General features: G+C 39.2%; 2 protein-coding genes across 4 annotated transcripts; one reads left to right on the forward strand and one right to left on the reverse strand.

Annotated features, from left to right (window-relative positions):
- Positions 1-960: 960 nt before the first annotated feature.
- On the reverse strand, positions 961-20887 carry METTL9 (methyltransferase like 9). Of its 2 annotated transcripts, none has more exons than XM_051632143.1 (5): positions 20544-20887; positions 15912-16102; positions 13458-13667; positions 12225-12409; positions 961-1681 (listed from the first exon to the last, which is right to left on the reverse strand). In XM_051632143.1, exons 1-5 carry the CDS (start codon positions 20715-20717, stop codon positions 1479-1481), a joined length of 963 nt encoding a protein of 320 aa, XP_051488103.1. In that variant the 5' UTR covers positions 20718-20887; the 3' UTR covers positions 961-1478. The 2 variants fall into 2 exon arrangements, with proteins under 2 accessions (XP_051488103.1, XP_051488102.1); XM_051632142.1 differs by having other exon boundaries at positions 961-1684; positions 20544-20884.
- IGSF6 (immunoglobulin superfamily member 6) lies at positions 2454-17344 on the forward strand. Of its 2 annotated transcripts, none has more exons than XM_051632144.1 (6): positions 2454-2580; positions 4197-4544; positions 5444-5547; positions 6684-6740; positions 7374-7457; positions 16485-17344. In XM_051632144.1, the coding sequence occupies exons 1-6, from the start codon at positions 2514-2516 to the stop codon at positions 16542-16544; spliced, it is 720 nt and encodes a 239-aa protein (XP_051488104.1). In that variant the 5' UTR covers positions 2454-2513; the 3' UTR covers positions 16545-17344. The 2 variants fall into 2 exon arrangements, with proteins under 2 accessions (XP_051488104.1, XP_051488105.1); XM_051632145.1 differs by lacking the exon at positions 16485-17344 and adding an exon at positions 8540-8952.
- Positions 20888-22783: the final 1896 nt, after the last annotated feature.

The raw sequence follows: 22783 nt of genomic DNA on the forward strand, positions 1-22783 counted from the left end.
CTCTGTGACAAAATTCAATAGCACATGTTGAAATGAGAATAATACTGAGCCTGAATTACTGTTGAAAAAGCCCACCTCTCAAACCCCTTGCTTCATACTACAGAATACTTACTATTGCACAAAGATGGCTGAGAATAAAAGGTCATTAGATTAGCAAGAGGAATCACTAACCATCAGGCAAAGGAAGTCCAAGGTAAACCTAAAAGACAACTGGAAATATCATATATGGAATAGTATCACCAATCATTTAAAACAAAACAAAATGCACTAAACAACTTTTTTAGACTTTAAAAGCAAAGGATAAGTTAGTTCTTATTTTACTTACCAGCTGATGTACAAGCTGATGTACGTAACAGTCCAAGCAAGGCAAAAAATGTATCTGGCAGTTCTGTACTATTTATGATGCTGCTTGTTGTTTTAAAGGAAAGTTGTATCCCAGAAATTATCCATTTTAAACATTTTAAAAATAAAAACAACCCACAAAACACGTTAAAATAAACAGCATTTGTCTAGTGTTCTGAAGAAAATGTCCCAAACTAGCAAAACCTTCAAAATCAGGTCCTATAGCCTGATACTCAGAGGCAGTTTGACTCACAAAATTGCAAGAAACTGACTGTAACTTTTTAAAGCTGAAAACATTTTGGAACAACTTGCTTAGAAAGTTTGTTATTAAACTTTAAAAAGCAGTTTTGGCTAGTTCTACTATAATCCCTTTAGCTGGAAAACAGCATATGCAAAAGCAATGAGGATTTATGAGGCTTTGAGCGGAATATGAAGGAAACCCAACCAAAAGTGATACATTTTTTGTGGATTGTTACCCTTTAAACAACACTTAAATGCTGTTTAAATAAACACAAGGTTGTGCTGCTACTGAGAGCTTGATTCTCAACACAAAGAGCAGTCGCTGCAGACAAACATGGCTATGGTTACAAAAATGAACACAAAAGTTAATGCAAAAAGTCATCTCAAAAAAGAGTTTATTAGCATGATTAAAAACATGTGACGAATGACAGTAAGAGAAAGTAAATTAGCATGGAAGAATATCCATTTCAACAGTTTATATTCAACAAGATTTGAACTGAATGGATAACTTTATTGCCAGATTTCACTTGATTTCTTTAACAACAGTTCACATGGTATCAATTTCATGATTATTAGGACTATTGCCTTTGTTTGGATCTGATCCCTGTTGCAGGTAAGTATAAAAAATATCCCCCATTGCTGCTGGGTTGCAGAATGCATTGTCGGTTTAAAAGCCAGTAAAAAAGAAATCATCAACTGAAGAGTCTGTTTAAAAAACGATCTTTTTTTCCTAATCACACTACAAAGAAATACATTAGTATTTTGGCCTTTAAGTTTCTTACGTGGCATCTTAGCATGGCAAGCCCCAAATTCCCTCCCTTTAAGTAACCATAAATCAACCTCTCATTCAGAGGCTGCTTCTTGGGTTAGATTCTGGAGATTTACTTCATACAGGCTTACACTGGCTTGAGGACAAAGACAGCATCATCTAGTACATAGTAGTCACTATACATATCACCTTCACATAGGTATGGCAGTCTGGTGAAAGCCTCTATGGCAAAACCAGCTCTACTGAAAACTTCTGGCAGGCTATTCACCTGTTCTTCCCAAGTGTGCCCTTTGATTTCCAAAACTTCTGAGGGCTTTTCCCACTTGCCACCTACTGGGAAAACAAAACAGTTTTGTTTAAATAGTAAAGAAAACTCTATTGTGTTGTATTTTCTTACAGAAAGCACATTACATTTCATTCCACTTCAAATAGGAGGTTGCCAAGCCATTTGTACATCTGTTGCAAGATCAGTTCAAGTTTTTTTGCCTGTTGTTCAGAAGCAGTTCTTTCTTAAGGTTGTCTTGTGCTACATTTTTAAATAGCAGCTCCAAGACTGGCTAAAAATTAAGTTCCACTACTGAGGCTGGTGTTCAGCAGACACGGTCAGACAGATTATTTAATTAAGATCTTTTCCAGCACTACAAAATTCTTTCTTTATGCCCACTGGCCAAAGATGGCTTCAGCTACTTACAGTAAATGGAACAAGCAAGCTGAAAATCATGATTTGCTGTGAAGATTCCATCAGCAGACCACCACATTATAATGCATGACTACAGAATCTTTGTCCCTTCAGTGGCCACCCACTAGCTGATACAGTAAAGACTGCTTAGGGTTATATAAAAATAAGAAGCTGAATACTTGTAGCATGTTGGAAAACATGTTGGCATTTGTTATATCCAATTAAATAACCTGAAGGATTATAGGTACAACTCTCAGAAGTTCAAAATGTAAAACTCTTTGCTCATTTTCCAAGTAAGGTCATCCCCAAATAACAAACACTTTCTGATTTGGTCTGTACCTTTAACCAGTTTTCTAAATGTAATAGTAAACACCCTCCTAAACAGGAAGTTCTAAATCTTGTGATTCAGAGTGTTCTGCAACTCCAAAGGTTTCCTAAGTTCCTCTTCCTTCAAGCAGAATCATTTCTAGAGAGATACGAGAAATGGCATCTTTCAACAAAGTAAAACACATGCTAATGCTGGCATTTGAGTGGATTCTGTACAGTGCTGGTAAGACTTCTTTTACGCTTCTTACATTTTCCTATGTTATCACAGTTAAGTAAGATTGAAAATGTTCTGGTTATGACTTGCAACATAGCTACAAAAGAAGAGCAGTAAGAAGTTTTGCTGAGAACCAAGGTAATTTCTGCTATCTTCATACAACTTCCAAATTAAACCAATAGCAAACGCTTTTTATTCCAAAAGTCTGAAATGCTCCTGTAATCTACGATTTCTGGGCCAAATCCTAGTGCACTTCCCTGCAAAGAATGCTCCAGCAGCAGCTGCATGGTTTCAGGGCTGCTGTGCTTGTTTGGGGGGAGGGTTTGGGCAATTCAGCAGGCAGTATCTACATGAACTGAAGCCATGGAGTTCTGCTCTGCAAGGCCACCCAGAACCCTAGAGTAAGGCGGAATGGAGAAGGAGCTCAACTGCAGAAGCACGAGCTGCTGCCTTTCACCACAAAGGGTGCAAGTACACCAACAACTTATATTACTGCTACCTTCAGATTGCTGTAGCTGCTGTGTAAGGGCTCGGATGCTGATCTGACACAAAAGTGGAGTTGAATTTTATTCATTAATTTTACTCAAGATTTGGTCCATAAAACACTCAGTGAGAAAACTGAACTGACAATGCTGACTGCCCACCATGGATAGGCTTATAAATTGTGTTATCAGCACCAGATTAAAATACTTGAGTTTGTTTTTCTTCCAATTTATTATTTTCTAGGAGGTAGAAAAGGATGCTGTTAACCTACAGCCTTCATTTTCACAGCAATAACCCCAACTACGTTGCTTCAATAACTAAGTCATTTTTTGGAATAAAATTAAATATATGAAAGCAGTATTTAAATCGTGCATTTCAATAAATACTTAAATAAAATATCTTAGGCCAGTCATATTAAACCTTACATTTCAGTTCCCTAATTAGAATCCTCTTCTTTGATTAACCTTCCTGTTTTCTCTGCATGCATTTTGAAATGTCTTAACTAACAAACAGTATTACTATCCTTAGAAACACAGAGTCAACATATGATTAAGTGGAAGAATGTCTAGGAACTATTATGAATTCTAATGAATGTTGTGAAATTGCTAAATTATAATCTCCATTTACAATGTTTTAACTGCCTGCCATCAGCCTTCTCACTTGACTCAAATCTGGAAACACAGAGGAGGGAGAAACCCCTGCAGAACCACTCCACTGACCACCTAGATATGTCACACAACTCTCCCTTCCCCCACTGCCTATTACCCCTGCAAATCCCCAAAATACTCAGGACTAAACCTGAGGCAAGGAACTACAGAAAGTATTCCTTTTATCTTCTCCAGGGCCAAAGAAGACATTCACATTTCTTTAAATAGATGAATCTTCTCTATATTTTTATCTGCAAAACGGGAAGCTAAATGTATTACCACAGAGGTAAAACTGTTAAATGAACACATGGGCTAACTGTAGGAACTGTCTAAAAGAGAAGTTTGCTGGAAACAACCTTAAAAGTTTGAAAAATGGTTGGTTTTACTCCTTTCCTCCCACCTTTTTTCAAATGAACCAGAAGAAGCTTATTTTCTTTTTAGACTGTGCCTTGATTTTAACTGTCCCTCACATTACCAATTGTTTATTCCCAACAGGTGTTACAAATACCTGCCAAGTCACTGTAACACAACCCAGGTTTCAGGAAGCCAATTACTCCACACACACTGTGAAGATACCATGTACTTATTCTGCCACTGGATGCTCCTCGTCTCAACCTCAAGTCCTATGGTTTCGCTTTTTAACTAACAAACATGAGGATTTGTGTACTCCTGAATGCACAAATCATCAGAAGTACAAAGTACATTTATCAAAAAACATTTTCCTTGAGATCAATAATCTGACTGTGGATGACAATGCTGTTTACATCTGTGGAATAGCATTTTCAGATTCAAGTTCACCCCATTCTAAACAAACTGGAAATGGAACAGTACTAACAAAAACAGGTCAGTTGATCAGTCCTTCTCTATGAAGCAACTTAAAAGAAATAAATTACCTCTCCTGAATACTCTCTTAATTTACACTTCCAAGAATGGAATTTAGGATGGAAATACCAAAAAAACCATTAGGAATATATTCAAATGTTAACAGTAAAACCATGGAGGGATTCTACAAATAAGAATTTTAGATTTGTTTGCTAAATAGACTGTTCTGTCATATGATAAAAATAACTCTAGAATTCTACAAAATAAAGTTTTTTACTCATGTTATCTAACCATACCCTACATCCTCTTACCTAACAGCTATTGGAAAGGAAGTATCAACAGAAAAACGGGAAGCAGAGAAATTGACATTTACTGGAAATATGTGCAACAGAGCTCAGGGTCTCAGAACCTGGGATTCATTGTGCCAACCCGAGAAAAAAAGTTTTAGTTCTGAGCCTTTGTGTCATTTGCTTTCTAGTAAAGAAAGTGACTTCACTAACTAAATTTCAGTTTTACATGCCTAAAATAGAAAAAACGATCCAGCCCCTAGGATGATTATTTTCCCTACATCCCTCCCTTTGCCTATCTAATTGCATTTCTGAACAAAATCCTGTAAGCTGCAGCCAGATACTCCTTTACAAGAGCAGAAAACTGGATTCTATCATCTGCCAACCCCTAAGGGAAGGGTCCACAATAAAAAAAAAAAAAAAAAAAGTTGCAATTGCCCTTGAAAACACTCAGGAAAACAAAATCAAAGTAATCTCACTACTGCATTTAGACTGAAAATGAACCAGAAAATATTGATGGTTATAAAGTTTTTTAATTCCTCAGAGAAAGGGGGCTGAAATGCAGAATCTTCAGAAAATTATGTGTATTAGAAGAATCGTCCTTTATTCTAACATTCACTTTTACTCAAGCAGCACAGAAGCAGCACAGCAATGGAAACCTCACCTTCATGATCATCGCCTCGACCCTATTGTTTCTATACAGCACTACTGCATTCACAGGCTTTGTGCTCTACAAGGTAGGCTCAAAGTGATTTTTCTGATTTTGTTCATTTTGTAAATCTAAGCAGTTTTAACATCTCCATGAAAATAAAAAGATACTCCTAGATTTCAGAACCTTTCTGATCAAGTTTTAAAGAGGTGGTTAGAAGTTCACATGTAGCACACATCTGCAAACTTGTGTGGCATCTGTGCTCTCAACAGTAACCACACTTTCTTTTTTCAGTAAAGTGTCTAAAAGAAAAGGTGTTCTAAAGTTGAAAACATACTGAGTACTAATCAGCAAGATGGACATTATATATTAAGGCACACTCAAAAAGAAAACTAGAAATTACCATCATAAGTCAACAACTCTCTGGATTAGTTTCCAGTAAAAGAATTTAAACTGAATGTCAAAGTATTTGTGAGCTGCAGTAAATTGCAGACTGACTTTACCTGTGCAATTAAATTCTATTCATTCATCATGAGCATGCAGAAGAGAGACCTTGGTAAAATTTAAAAATATCAATCTTGAAAGAAGTTTTATGGCTATAGGAGACAAACACATTAGAATGTACGTGGTTAAAAATGACATAACTACTGGATTATTTATTTTTTAAAAAACATCTAGAACAAAATTTGTGTTTAGTTGGAAAAAAAAACAAACCCAAAAACTGCAACTGGAATCCTTACATAATTATGACTCTGACATGACAATGAGGACACCACAGTCATAAGTGGTGTGATACAGTAAAAAGTTTCTTTGCTGCGGTGATCACTGTCTAAGCATAAACACAGGGTAGTCCTTTTGATTTTTGTTTTTCTTTTGATTAGGGGAAGTAGCCTAGTAGGAAAAATGAATCAAGTTGCCTTCAGAGGAAAACTGGTATCTGTGATGCCTCTGGTTTATTTTTGAGAATTGGACGGTGCTTCAGGCAGGTTCTACTGTGCTCAAAGCAAAAATACTTGCAGCATCTACTATGAGAAGCTGAAAAAAGCCTTACACGCTTGAAAACTTCTGATTTTTCCAATGGTATAAGCTGACCTAATGAAACTGTTTTATCTTCCAACTGTTTGATACTGTAAAAGGGCAACACTTTTGACTATTCTGCTACCTTAGCACTTGGCTTCTCATAATGTATTTTAATTATTTTTATCTTATTATTCCTCCCTCCAGTTAAAACCAAACTTGCTAAAGAGAAGTGGGAATGAAGACCGAAGAACAGAGAACTGTGTATGTTACCACTTTGCTTTGTCTGATCCAGACCTTTTTTTTCCTGTCTTTTAAAAGTATATTGAGTATCAATTTTGTGATTAATTGATGATTCAGAGAGACACTCAGAGCTGTTATGGCTTCACTTCAGATTTGTATAAAACTAGTTAATGATCTTACACTTAACTAATTTATTTATTTTAAACCAATGTGATGTAGGATAAGTCAATCTATGCAAAGGCCATCTCTAATACATGGCTTCCCTTGGACTTCAAGTAAATTTTGTTCAAACTTCTGGAAGTAACAGATTTTGCTATTAATTTTTTTGTTTGTTTAAATGGTGCACTCAGGTAAGCCCTCATGTATTTTCAACAAGTCTATTAGGAACCTCTATCATCGTGTATCCTTGAATAAAAACCAGAAGCCATACGTCTAAATATCCATTAAAGAAGGTATATATGTTAAGAGTTGTTATGTAATTTAAAACCCTTCTGCCTGCCAAATCATATGTTCTTAAAGTGTTACTTAGTAACATTCCCAAAGACATATACAGGGGGGAAAAAAAAAAAACAGAATTATAAAAGGTAAAAAAAAAAGATGTTTTCCCCAACTTCAAATGTAGCACCAATCTAAATTATGTTAAATAATTTGCAGAAAATCAACAGTGGCCGAAAAATTTTTCAAGCAATTGCCCAGGAACTCCAGAAGCAGAGGTATGCTGAACGCTATGGACAGCCTGTAAGTATCTACTGACCAACACTGAGCTTATGGGGAAAAAGACTGACAGTTTTTAAGAGTATACTGTTTCTATTTTCTCCTTTTCTTTTTAAAAGCTGATAAAGGTCTAAAAAAAGGTAGTCTGCACAGCAGTTAAAGACAATATAAAGCATTCCCAACGAGCATACATACATAACTATATATATGACAGTATATACTTTACAGAACGTATGCACGTTTCAAAATGAAGTTTTCATAAATTTGTATTTTGCCAGGAAGAGGTCTCAACAAGTGGTTCCATACCATTTGATAAAATGCATAGAGCTATTAATAGTTCATTTTTTAAAAGTATTTCTATTGTAGCTCCTCTTGCTCCCTTAGCTCAGGATCGATAGGTGACAGAATGTACAAAACTGTTAAAAAAGCTGTATGACATTCTTACAAGTATTTCCCCCTAAACTAAACATTCAAATATCACTGGGTAAAGCCACAAAGCTTATTTCATCATTCCAAATTTATGCCACTAAATCTTATATGACCACATGACAATAATTTTGCATATGCCATGTAAGTCACAAGCAATTTCAGAACTGACATGTATTTGCAAAGAAAGAAAATAGCTTCTAAAGTGGTCCTTCTCTTGAAAAACAGTAATTTATAAATTATTTCCTATTCTGAGCATGGACTGCTCCACTTAAGAGGTGAAACCAAAAGAAACACAAAGTCAAACACTCCTCCATATATTTTGACTGAATTAATTTCCCTACAGCTCCAATTGTTTTCCTCAGTAACTACTTCTTTAAAGACTTCCAGGTCCCTGCTGCCATGACCTGGTCCTTGGTTTGAGCATTAGTTATGAACACAGTGAAAACAAGGGGTATGTTTTACTGCCTCTGTGCTTGCTGGAGATTAGGAAAAGCCAGGAGGAGAAGAAATGTGCTTTGAATCCTGTAGATGCCACATGGACAAAAGCAACTGGATAAATGTCAAGAAAGGAGTTTACTGAAACAGTAAAGGGATGGAGTTTGCCTCAAAAAGGAAAACCTGCCTTAATAAAAAACAGTTCACAACAGTAATTAAATACTTCTACAATTTTCCCCTAGGATGATGTGGAAGATGACACTGTTTATCAGAACAGATGAGTATGTGCAGCAGTTCAGATTTGTTCAGTATTTCTCAGGCAAGCAAAGGGGCAGATGAAGAGTTAAGCTTCTTCACAGACTTCCTTTGTTTTAAACAGAGAGGAGAAAACCTTGCAGGGCAGTGTTCTTCAAGAGTATTTTCTAAACAGATCACCAAAACCAAGTGCATTGTACATGTTATGTACTACATCCACTTGGCAGGAATAAGACCCATGGGAAAGGACTTCATCTTTCATGAGATAACTGCTAATGCTTCGTAAAAGTCTTCAGTTAATTCTACATCTTTTTTTCTTTTTCCATAAACTTACATGTGTTCCTTTTACACAAACATTTGTGAAAGATGCATGATAATTGACAGCAACAGAAAATAAACTCGTTTCATAGGTGAAATTCTGGTTTTAGTCACGTTAATGTGATAGTTACCAATGTAACAGATATACATATCAACAGCGACAGTCTTAACAACAGCTCAAATAGAGCAAAACCTATTTATTCTGCAGACAGGCAAGCAGGAGAAATGGACAATATCAATACATATATTTTGATGGTAAAGCTCATATGGGATGGGGGCTTTTTCCTAGTCTGTTAAAGGAAAGTAGTGGTCATCTTGAGATCACTCCTGGAATATTAAAATTAACCAGCTAGACAGACAACCCACATCTTCCAGTCCTACCATCCAAATTCAGGACTACCTGGAGCACCAAGTTTTGCCTTTAAATGCCTGTTTGACATGGATACAAGCATGAACACAGAACTATATGACCTAGTCACTCTAGAATACTTCTAGAAGGTACTTCTGGTACCTTATTTTTAGCAGTTACTACCTAAGGTAGCCAGTCTACAAAATCAGCACTTTTACAAGAGATGTGTTAGTATCAGGCATTATGCCTACTAGAGAACAGCTGCATCTTTTATCATAATTTAAATAAAGCAAAGGCTTTAACAAATGAAAAGGCATTTCTCACTTCAGTGAAATGAAAATCGACAACTGAGACAAAGCAAGGGTCCATCTAGCACAGTACTGTGTTTCCAGCTCAACCTAGTACCACGTATTTCAGAAAGATGGAAAACACACCTTTGTCTTCTTACCCCTGTCAATCAATCACAAGGACATTAATGTGTTCAACAAGAAAATGCCACAGCCCCAGGCTGCTAATGTTTACTACTTCTGAGTTATGGTGTCTCTAACATTTTATTTTAGTGAAATTTAAACAAGTGTAGTCATATGTTATCGAGTAATACCTTTATATAAGTATGTATATATTAGGAAATACAAAGGATTTTATATGACCCTATAGAATATATATTCAAAGGACAATGTTATAATAATACGTGTTCTTATGTGACTAGTCTATTATCTTACGATTCATCCAGCTTAACTGCTAAATTTAGACACGTCCAATAAGTGTTCTGTATGTTGAAAATAAAACTCTGAAAAGCCCCAGAAAGAATTAACGATTAAGCTACTTTGGACTCTAGGTGTCACTGTAATTCCAGTAACAGCAAGCAACTCCTCCACCTTGCTTTGTTCTCTTAAAGCAAATTTTATGTTACTAGCATAGACTGTTTCCACAATTACCCTCCCCTTACATTATGTGTAATAATCCAAATACCTCATTCTTATTAAAATAATTTCTCCATTTCTATAAATTGACTTATACACTGATCAAACAACTTGCCTCATCTCTTCTCCATTTGTCCCCCCTTACAAAATTCAACAGTTTCTCTATGTGGATCCAAACTGTTTTAAATTATCTACTACAAGTTACTTGAGCCAAGAAATGTTCTCCTCTTTGAATGTACCAAGTATATATATTTTTTGTTAAATATAAGGCCTATGTACATATTTAACACTTTTTAAAATGCATCATCTTGTAGAATAGCTGAATGGAAACACTAATATTCTGAAATAATTTGTACGTTATGAAGACAGTCTGGCAGTTCACTGCCTATTTCTTTAGATAACAGCTAAGTAGATCTTAATTGAGTTTCAGTGGAGTGACTGACTTGTGTATGGTAACTTGCATTGTCTAAGTTTATATGGGCCCATATCCATGGCAGTGGTAAACAGACAAGCTGAGTATGTTTTTAAGTTTCAGGACATATTAAGGAAGCAAAACTGCCTTAAGCAAAGTGACTAATCTGCTACAAGTCACCGCCACAAACAAAAGTATGACTTCAGTTTACAAGACATCTTACACCAGATTTCAGCTTTCAACAAGTAGGAACAACCGAATTCAACAATCACAGAACAGGTTTCCAGTCCCTTGGGATTTAGAAATTTAATGCTCTATTCTCCTCCCAGCATACTGTAGATTAATGACGAAGAGTGTAAATGGACTTAGAGTACTTTCTTCCTTAATTTATCTCCCCCATGTTGAGCCAGAAGTTTCCTGTGGTCTGTCATGCGGTTACCCAACAACATGCAGAACGGTAGACACTTGGTGCAGTAACACATAAGCAAAAAGTCACCCAAATAATTCCTCAATTTCTACTTCTAATATGCCAGTGAAAGACTGGAAAGCCACTGCTGTTACATAGAATTTAAAATAATTCTTAAAAGAGGAAGCCGTATTGTTCTACATTATAGGAGCAATTTGTAACCATATATTCTTGAAATACTGTTCAGATGTGTAGTAAGTCATCTCCCCATCTCATTTAAGACACACTACTTTTCAGAATAGTTACAAAATTATATGTTCAAATACTGTATTTTAAGCAAGTCTTAACCTGATGGCATTTTTTATAATTAAACTCATGATTCAGTTTGATGCATTTGTGATGGCCAGAATGTGAAGGTGATTAGTTCTGTATTTTCTGGGCATACATGCCTTCCCACAGACAAGCCTTAATACTCAAGGAGTGCCAGTGTCCAAACAATGACTGAGGAACACCAGCCTTCTGGAATTCAAAACACCTTCAGGGTTTCTCAACCTGAATCCACAATCACAGCCATGTAAAAAACAGTTTCTAGTCTCTTCTGAAGTTTAGTCATAAGGACAGATTCATTTGAAAAATCTCTCATTTCTTTAAAATGCAACTAGAGGAAATAACAAAGTTTTGGCACTGCATTTTACTTTTTTATCCCAGTTACTAATACAATATAAACAGTGCTTGATATTTTATATTAGTAGGGGTCTATACTTTATTTTGAGAGCTCATGTTGGAAAGTGAATGTTATCTCCCTATTAATTTTTAGGTGCTGTTCACCTGGAACACTTGAAGCAGTTTGACCTGAACTGCTCTATTTAGCATTACAGACAGTTCTGATGGTTTTGCTCAGTTGGTTTGCTAGAGACAACTGGGGTTACCTATATGACAGCAGCAGAGAGCCCTAATCAGAGATCAGTTCTCCCATGTTGCTCCAACACAACTCAAATGAATCAACCTGCAGAACAGGATATGTGGCTTCAATATTTGAGCTTTTTGTTGGTGCCAACAACGTATGATGGGGAATTAAGAAAAGAGCTTACATCATGTGGCCTATTTACCTATGATTTCACACTTCTGAACACGCACCATACAAGTTATTTATAAACAATCAAATACAAACATGCCAATTATTTATTAAACATTTTATTTGAGATACTATCACCTACAAATGTTTTCTTTACCTGCCTGAATAGCTATTAATCTGTGTACTTACCATTTTCCACATATGGGTGAAATGGCAGAACTAATGCTAGAATGACTCTGCCCCTAGTTGGCTCCAGTACACTTCTAATATCTTTTAATACAGTCAGTGGTTGATCACAGCGATCCAGCAAATTCAAACAGCTGATAACATCATACTGAAATCCTATGTTTTGCCATTCATTTATACCAAGCACCCTATAAAGGGAAAGAGATACGGTCTGTTAAACAAACACAGGCTGAGTTCAGAGAGAACCACTGAAGACAAAAATTTCCTATAGCACCCAGAAGGTCAGCTACCTCAGCACTGAGAAGAGATGGACATGATTCTTCTGGAAAAGAACACTAAATCAACAATGGCCATAGCTATATATCCAGCCATAGGAACCTTTACATTGCCTTATAATCATCAGGCAATAGAGACAAAAAACGAAAACACCAGGTATTAAAAAAATGCATTGTCCTAGAATAAAGCTGAAAATAATTCTCAAGGAACAGCAAAGCTGAAATATGATTAATGGATTGCTTGCTGCACTCTGTCCACTCTGATTTACAGATGTGCAAACCCAGATTGCAAAGTAGCTGTTATGATTCCACTCAAAGACAGGTGAAAAAAAGAAATCCACAGTTCCTTCATTCTTTGGCTTGAAGTCTAGGGATATAGTGCCTGAAATACTATTACTCAACTAGACTGAATCGGCTGTCTGCAAGAACCTCTGGGAATTCTAATGAGTGTGTGGACAAAGTTCTGAAAGCACTGAGGTTCTTGTTACTAAATACTACGTAATCTTAACAGCAGGAGATAAGCATGGCAAGAATAAAGGAAGTTTTATACAGCTGTCTATATTGTGGGATTAGTTAGATGCAGATTATTGAGGTATCCCTATTACCAGGATTCACTTTGCTTTCTCTGCAGTACCTGTGTGCATTTTTTGACTGTTCAGTTACACTGCTCATCTCAATTTTATCTTCCTAAATCCTTTGATTTAAGCAATTTACACAATCTATGAAAAAGATACTTCAAAACGGTTGTTGCCTATCTTGTCTCAACTGGTAACAGGTTAACAAAAGCCTTGGTAAGAGGGAACATCAGATGTGGGGGTTTTCCTGCTTTTGTACAGGTTAACCTTTTCCATAATGATCAAGCAATAGAGGATTTGATTGAAAATACTCAACATTAATTAAATATTACAAATAGATTACTTTGCTGTAATGTATTATATAAAGGATGCAGAAAGTGTAATACCTGTATTTCTTCTTCTGAAGCTGCCATATCATAGTTTCAGACAATTCAGTGGCATAGATTTCTTCAAAGTGAGGACTCATAACTTTAGTGACTTCTCCATCCCCAGCCCCTAAATCAAGAAGTCGGTGGGATTTCCATTCTGGATTTATTTTAAGCAGTCTTTGAAATTGTTCTGGGGAAAACACAAACATTGAGCCCCTTCCCAGCAGCCTGAAAAGTAAAAAACAAGAAACGACCAATTTTGTACCAACTTTTAACAGGAAGGACAATAAAGCAATTCACAATGTGCTTTGGCAGCAACCAGTCACACAGAATAGTAGACAAGCTCAGTGCTCAGACAAATTTTAAATCCAGTTCAACTTGCCTTGCACTTGTCAGAGATCAAATACATAGCCACATGCAGTTACAGTGGTTAAGACTTCAGGAGGAATCTGATTAGGCAAGGAAGAGCTCATGGGGTGCAGCTCAAGAAAATGATCGCATTAATAACAAAAAAAAAGCAGGGAAAGAAAGAGAGGGAAGACTAAAGGCTGAATCTTATTTGTTACGTTTCCAGATTTTAATGTCTGCCATCTACCTTAAGAAAAAAGAAAAGAAAAGAAAAGAAAAGAAAAAAGATTAAATAGTGGAGGAAGTAAAATGGCTGCAGACACAGAAGTGTGAGGAATAGGATGTGGAACTATGAGGGAAACCAGGGGACAGATTTAAAGAAAGGATGGGGGTAACACTGGAGTGGCAAAAGAGATTTTTTTTAATTGCATGTTACAATGGCTTTTGCTGCTATCTGCAGATCCTGCATTCATGATGAAGAGCTGTGGAACAGAAAATAGGCAACTCATTAAGGACTTGGGTAGAGGTGACAGTTGGCTTCCTTATGGATCAGGTCAATGACACACCCACCTGCAACTGTTTGAAAACTACAGTGACAGATTTCAGCTGTCATAGCAGAATTCAGAAGATGAAAGAGTTAGGAGAATAAGCTGAGGAAAAAGAACTGGTCAGTAATTGACTGAAGGTAGATAAATACTACTCTTCAAACTAATTTTGAATAGCATGTTAAATTTGAAGACAACAAACATAAATCTTTTATGTTCAAGGGGAAAAAAGGTAAACAAAAAGAAGCAAAGAATAACAAAATGTGAAAAGGAGGCAGCCTAAAAAAGACTGAGGGTGTTAAAAACAAAGAAAGAAACAAAAAGGATAGAGCATACAGTCACACAGAAGAAACTAAAGGAGGATATTTAATGTATAAAAACAAACAACACAGCCAATTTAGGTCCCTGGCAGCACACTTGTGTCAGTCCACACTGTATAATTGGCTCCTAGCTATTATTCCTAACAGCACTATGAGGTGTTATTCAAAGCACTGGAGAGCCTTTGAAAAAATGGAAAAGAAAGGAAGGAGACCAAAGGAACCTTTACATAAAGCTACAAGTAACTAAGAACACTGCAGGGAAGCTCATAAAGTCATCTGGTTATAAGATAAGGAAAAAAGATTATTTTTCTATCCTTAGTAGACAGCTACTACCCTTGTATCAGATGGTGCAGAAGTATGTAGTAGGTGCAGAGGTGGGGATGGTGGAGAAGTCGGGTATGTGTAACAAAATGTGTTCTTCACAAGGTCAAAACTGATAAGCTGCTCAACATATGATTGAATGGGGTGACATGAGCAAAAAAAGGCACAGACTTTTTTTGGAAAAAATAATAAAGCACTCACAAACAGCTAAATTCCCATGCAGTCACAGAAGAGACTGATGCAGTAAGAGTAGAGTACTGTTTTATAAACTTATCTTTTACTGCCTTCCTGATCATCAAACATGCTAAATCAGAGTTCACCTGTTCAAGTACAGCTTACACACAATTTGAGGTGAAATTAAGTTTTACAGAGTAAGAGAAAGGACAGAATTCTGTTCCATGTTATTGTTACCAGACACAACACTCAGCCAACTTCTGCACTGTTTAGAAATCTGCCTAGGTTTGCAAAGGGTGCACACACTATCTAGCAGAAAGGGTTTAAAATGCAATACAAAGCTGACTGGATACCTTCAACACAGACACTCACAACAGCAAGTGATAGAGACAGGGCAGTAGGTAAAGGGAAAGGTGGTGGGAGAAAGAAAGCAGAGGGAAGAAAGCAAAGACTGTCTAACACAAAGAGAACACTCTCTTTCTCAGAAGGAAATTAATACACGTAATAGTCATAAAAGACAAAGAGTCCTCTGACCATCTCTTATTAATTGCAATTATCTCCTCTGTCCCCCCATACTGGAAATAGTGTTCTTTAATAAAGACAGTTGGCTGTGAAGAGCACAAGAGGGCAACAGATCTGCTAGACTGGCAAAGGGGAAACTACAAATTTAAGAAAAGCTGACAGATCAAGGGGTAGGGCTGAACACTTGGAAACTCTAGATCGAAACTGTATTTAGTTTACCTAAGATTTGACTTTTCACTTACCCATTGATGGATGTTCTAGACATAAAGAGGCTAAAAATTGAGGACACAAAAGAGTGATACAGCTGGATGAACAGCCAGCCTGATTTCTCAATGCTGTTGTTTAAGAAGATCTGTGTTCCTTGGTCAAGGTAACTCTGGACAAAAATAGGCTGAAGTGATTCAGACAATTGTTCTCTGTTGCAGATATACCACTAGAGAAAGAGACACAGGATAATTTAAAAGTTCAGCAATATAAAACCAGAAAAGTAGTTTAAAAAAACTCAATACATGGAAAGCTATCATCAATAGCTATAAATATAAAAATTTAGGTTTTCCTACAGACTTTTCCAGAAGCTTTAGGATTAACTTAACTTAGATTTGAATTGTAATTAAGTGAGGACTGATTACTTGCTAAGAAATAAAGCTTTTAAACTTTTTTCTTAATAATTACCCTGTACTTTGAAGAATTCTAGGAAGTAAATTCCCTAGAAAGCAAACAAATGTCCTCTATGGAACAGCACTACACTCACAAAACAGTATGAAGGGGGGAAACATAGTTTTCTATCTACCAACTCACTCTCAACTTCTCCCCAGGTATCCTCTGAAAAGAAATCAGCAAATGCATTTGCAGGTTTTTTCCACAAAAAGAGATAAAGAACCCAATCAACACATCAGATAACAGCTTGTCTGAATTACAGCATGGCTGGAATATGTTTCTTCACTTACTGGTACCAACAAGCAGGTCCACAAGTCTTTTGAAACAATGCCTGCCAGCATCTCTACTAAACAAAGGAGCAGGTTCTCATATCGAGGATGTCACCACTATCAGCTGAAAGGTAGTTCTATGCTTTTATATTGGTAAAATGTAAAGCCCAAGGTAAAGTGGGCCAATTATTCCTTTTGCTTTTGTTACCTGGTAATAACCACTCCTGTACAAACTAAACAAACTCTGATATGCAAGCTGTTCTTTAATGGTGAGGAAAAACAATGCTACTTTGTTATATCAAATCTAGCAAGAAATGTGACAAACCATACAACTTCTTTAAAACCTGCTGTACATTATTTTAAATGCAAAAAATTTGTGCAACACAAGGCAAAACTATAGAAATTCTGACATTTTAGGATCCTCATAGCTACCCTTCTGTCCCTTCTGCCTCTAATGCTGCAATATTCTGGAATGTCAGCACTGATAATCAAATTCAAAAGGTTGTTCGTTGCAACAGCAAGATAAAATTCCCTTCCACTCAATATACAGTTGTTAAAAAAAAAGTTTAAAATGTCATTTAATTAAGAACATTGCTATTATTTTTCACTCTCCTATGCTTATGCAGTGTTGCTGTCAGCCCTTCTCATAAAATCTCTAATGCTACTATGTCAGTTTTCCAATATAAAGAATTATTCCCTACAGCTAACACTCTCTTATCTCCCCCTCATATCTTGCAATAAAGTTCCCTAATCTGGCTGCGTGTGTTCATTGTGCAGACAGGCAGTTATAAGTACCCTAAAGAGAAATTGAGAGTTTTAACAGAGTATTGTAAAAATGCATGTAGAAGGACAGCAAATGGTCAGCTGGGTTAACTCTCCAATGATTTAACACCTAAGATTGTGTCTACAGCCATACTATGCAAAAAGTAAGCTCATATCCTGATCCCTTCACATTTGTTGCACCTTGCTGGGAGAGGAACAGTCACTTAACGCATGTTTACACAGCGTTCAGCACAATGGGACTTCCAGGCACTACTGTAATATAAACAATGGGGAAGGGCTCTTAGTTCAGCATCCCACTGCTTCACAGTAACAGTGCCAGCAAGCAAAAGGGAAAAGACAGCTGCACCAAGATCATTCTACCAGATTCATAACAGGGGCTCCAAGAAACACTGACCACAAGCAGCAAGAGATGTCAAGACCCTTCAGCTGAGGAGCAAACAAATGCCTGCTTAGGTGTACTTTGAAAACCACTTGCATACGGGGTACGTTTCTGGCAGAATCAGGCTCTTAACTGTACTTTCAAAGACACTGTAGGTAGCACAAATTATCCCTTCCTCAAAAAAAAAAGATTTAGAGCAAGTCTGTACCACATGATGGAGCCTGGCATAGGGATCCCCAAGGCTGGGGACTCACCACTTTAGGTCTGATCTCACTGCAGCACAGTGCTGCCTGAATCCACATAGTCCAATGATTCCCAAAAGGAATCCTCAGTGAGTCATGAAAAACCACTAAGGCAGCAGCCTGTGTACTTTGTCCTTCCATCTTCAAAAGCCAATTTCAGAAGGAAACAATCACATGAAGCTGAGGACCACCAGGCTGGGATATGTGTCAGGCTCATTCAGGAGGCTGCAGTCTCCCTACATTGGACAGGTTTGCAGTGGCTCTGGTATCTACCTTTTTCAATGTGTTGCTATTTTCAATCCAGAAGAGAATGTATCAACTATCACAGCTTTGGGAATCACAGGCTTTGCTCCATAAGTGATACGACTATGTATGTGCTGTACCTGAGCTCTTAAACCTTGGTTCTGCAATGAACTCTGTCACCTATAGTTAGTTCCTGGATCTGACCGTGGAAATCAACGGTCCTACAATTCTTGACTTTAAGATTTCTAAATATTGGTATATATTGACATAACCATGGGAAGAATGGCCATGGTGACAACTGTGAGGAGAGATGTTTGTTTCCAGAAATTAGGCATTGTTCTCAGACCTCTTCTAATTTCTTCTTTATGGCTAATCTTGCCAATAAGGTTATTGGTAGCTACCTATGTAACAGCACTGAATAACAGAAATTATAGCAAACTATAAGAAGTTAAAAAAAAAAGCAACACAGGATAAACTTAATCCAAATTTCAAACAACAGAAGTGGTTAAAAACAGCTAAATTCTGGAACTACTTCCTTGGAACAGAAACTGCTTTTGTTTTCCTCCATATACAACATACGAAGAAGCCCTTTTCAGTCCACTAGTTTCATTACAAAGTGCATCAATCTCTTATAGCACAACATTAGAAAAACTACAGCACAAATATCTGAAAATATATGTAAAGATCTTTGCTATAATTAAAATTATTACTGACAACTTTTGCCTAGTATTAGCAAAAGGAAGAAAATATTCTCTGAGCTAACCTACATAGAACTAAAGAAGTCAGTAAAACTGCAGAGTGAAAGCACTGGGGCCCTCAACTTGCAATCCTTACTTATGAGTAACTTCACAAACTGAGTAACCATAAATCTTACCAAGCTTACTAAATAATCAATATTTTAGGTTTAAAATCTAGAACAAATAAAATAGAAATGGAGAGTATCCACTGCAGACCTGTGAATGACAATAATTTCCATAACACATTTCCTTGGTTGACTTGTCTTTCTGGTAGTTTTTAACACCACAAGAGACATTCAGATTCCTTTGTCCATTGGAGGGAAGTTCCTTCTGTAAATCTAAATTATTTGTCATCCTAGTTATGTACTGAATGATCCAAACAGCAGACCATATTCATTAAATGTCAGTAATACTTTAATTCAATAGCAAGATTCTGGGTGTCAGTGCCCACCCAGAGCACTAAAAAAGATCCAGTAATGGATAAGTTTGAAGAATTATGATGCATAATTACGTTCTTCTTTTGTACAACTGTCCTCGAGTATTTATGCTATATCTTCTTCATTAGCTCACCTCTGTATATTAGATTAAGTTAGTATCTTCTTTCAACACTGAGAGCTTTTATTAGCTCTTCTAAACTACTGTCAGATTTTCAGCAGCATTTTGGTAAAATGCAGATCTGAACATGTTCTAAATGCAACCATAACACACAACCATTCCATTGCAAGGGTACAATCCCTAACTTCTCCACAAAGTACTGATCCACGTGTCTATACTGCCCGAATATAGCACTAACCTTTTACTGCAGCCATACCACACTGCAATCTCATTTCTAGTTTGCCACCTACTACTGTTCCAAGGCCTCCGTGAGCTTTGCAGCTTCCCAGCTGCTCATTTCTAAAATGTTCCTCTCGATACATCAATATTAATTAAAACATCTCCATGATTACAAATCCAACCCGTTCAACACCACCTGCAAACTTCCTTCAAGCGGTGTTTACCCACAGAGCTCAGCAGGAAAGACGCCAGGCGAAGGTTTACACCCCTCGGGAGCCGCTCTGCCTCCCAGCCCGATGCTTCTCCGGTCTCGGGACGTCCCGCCGGGCTCGCTCCGACCACCCTCCCGCGGCGAACACCCACGCCCCGAGCGCGCTCCGCAGCACCCAGCCCCGCGGCTCAGCACCCCGCACCTCACCTGCCCGGCGGGCTCCGGGACGTGTTTCACACGGAGGGCACACGTCAACTTTCTCAGCAGGAGGACGGAGCTGCTCCCTCCCTTTGTCTGGCGCTGCCCGCCCGGTGCCCCATCAGCCCGCACTAGGCTCTCCCAGTGCCCTCATCTCTCACCGCGGCGGCCGCTACCGCAGCGCGTCCCGCCGGACCAGGACCGGCCCCACCCCGCGCCCCCCGCTCCGGCGGAGCTCCCCGGCTACCCCGGGGACGGAGGGAGGGAGGGAAGGAGCGAGGCCCCCGTGCCCGGCGGCGCCCGGGAGCCCGCAGCCCAGCCCGGGCAGAGGCAGGGAAGGTGGGGTGGGGGAGGGAAGGGCGGCTGCCTCTGGGGCTGTACCTGATGGCTCTCCCTGGCGCCCGGGGCTGGCTGGTTGTGGCTGCCCATCATGTTCACGTAGAGGGACCTGGATAAAGGGCTCCTCAGGTACCTGGCAGAGCCAGACCACATCCTCCTCCTCAACACCCACAGAAACAGGGTGTAGCAGACCAGCCAGCCCAGCCACAGTCTCATCGGGGGCAGGGGCGCGGAGTCACCCTCTCCCGCTGCTGCCGCCGCCTCCCCTCTCCATGGCAGCGGCGGCAGAACGCAACTCGCCCGGCTCGGCTCGGCTCCCCTCCGGGGCCCGCAGACGGGCTCAGGGCGGAACGCGCGGCCGCGGCAGCGGGGCCCGGCCGGACGGCTTCGCTGCGACACGCCGGGGCCTGGCGCGCAGCCGCTCCCTCCCTCCCTCCCTTCCTCTCGCCAATCGCGGGGCGGGCGCGGCCGCAGCCGAGGCCCGGCAGGGGCTGCCCCGCCGAGCGCTGCTCTCACAGCGGAGCGGGGCAGGACGGCGGCGGCCCCCCCTGCGGCCCGCCCCGCTCCGGGCACCGGCGGGCGCGTGCCGGCTGCCGCCTCACGGGGGCTCGCGCCCGCTCCTTCGGGCGCGCACGTGCTTGGCCCCGCCCTGTCACCCGCGCTGCGCGTGCGCGGGGCGGCCGGAGGGAGCCGGGGCCGCGGGAGCCGGGGCCGCGGGCCCTGCCAGCCCCGCTCACGGCCTGCCGGCGGGCCCCTGGAGTTCGTACTTGCCTTCGGTTCAGGTTCAGAGCTCGGATTAGTTCGTGGGTTGGAGGAACACTTGGCAGGAAGTGCCGAAGGGAGGGCGCGGGTGCTTCACACGCAGCTGTGCTCGCTTTCCCGGAGCTTCAGGTTTGCCCTGTATGCAGGAGTTTCAGGTCAATAAGCACGGAGTGCCTAAAAAACCCAAACCACAAACATTTAAAGATAAATTGGGCCATTACAGGGTCTGCTCTTCCAAAAGGGACTTCTATCTGCAGATGAAAGGCTACAACTGTCTGAAATAGAAAATTTGGCTTCACATCCACAGATGTTGCAGTTTTCCTTGAAAATAACTATTTTTGCAATGGCTCAGAGTAAACCTTGTTCATCTAAAGTCTTGGATCAGGATTTTTCTTCCTGAAGGCGTGTGATGTGCATGCAACTCCATCCTAGGTCTGCACAGAGATGCAGCAGGGTGTAGTGGAGACTAGTGGATAAAAACATTTCCTTAATGCACCTACTACCCTACAGAGGAAGGCGAGCCTAGAATAGGTAAGGTTTATTGGGATATTTTCATCTGGGACAGGTCAAGATGGTTAAAAATCTTTTGGCTTTTCATAGAGTAGCAAGTGCCCTTGCTAGAACAAAACCCAGAGTTGCTGCAGGTTTGGGTTAGGCACCACTGTTCTCACGGCCTATAAACATAGATAATGGGTGGTAATAGCCTAGAAAGTGAGGAACACTGAATACAGTTGAAATGGGAAGACAATCTAGACAAAGCCTACCTCATTAATCAAATTCTAGCTGAGTGTGGCAGCAGGGCCATTATCTCTAACCTCAGAAAAATGTTTTAATCAGAACCACAAGCAGTTGGTACCTTTCCTTTTCATCAGGTTTGAAAGGCTGGAGTCCAGTCTCTTAATTTCCTTGCAAGGATAACACTGGAACTCAGACCACTGTGGGATCCTGGCTTCTACTACCCAGAAGATCCTCCCATTAAGTACTAGTCACACCAATCTTGCTTATCCTGGGAAATGAGCAAAACGAGAACAACAACAGAATATTGACAGGATTTCTCTGTTCAGTTCATCTTCACTGATTTTTAACCTCGAGGCAAGTTTTTGACATGAGAGCTTTAGACAGTTTTCCACATGAAGATTTTTTTTCTCCAATTGCTAGGTGGGCTAAGATGCACTTTTGGTCTATTTATTTTTATTTGTTTAGAGATTAGGACTCTACTTTCTATGTGTGTTCTTGTTTGCAAAGACAGATGAGTTTATTTTTTTCCCTCCAGGAATAAAACAACTTTATAATCAAAATCCAAAATGACAAAAGCTAAATTTGCTGCTTTTTAAACTGACATCTGCCCACAATGTGAAAACCAATAAATAAAATTGCTTCAGGTTAGTTCCATGTTGCTTACAGAGCAACATATCTTAATTTTATCACACGTAAAACACAGAAAATTAATTGCATACCAAATAAAATACACCAGGGTTTTTTTGTTTGTTGGTTTGTTTTTTTGTTTGTTTGTTTGTTTT

This window comes from Apus apus, chromosome 14 (assembly GCF_020740795.1).
Source record: "Apus apus isolate bApuApu2 chromosome 14, bApuApu2.pri.cur, whole genome shotgun sequence".
Classification (NCBI taxonomy): domain Eukaryota; kingdom Metazoa; phylum Chordata; class Aves; order Apodiformes; family Apodidae; genus Apus; species Apus apus.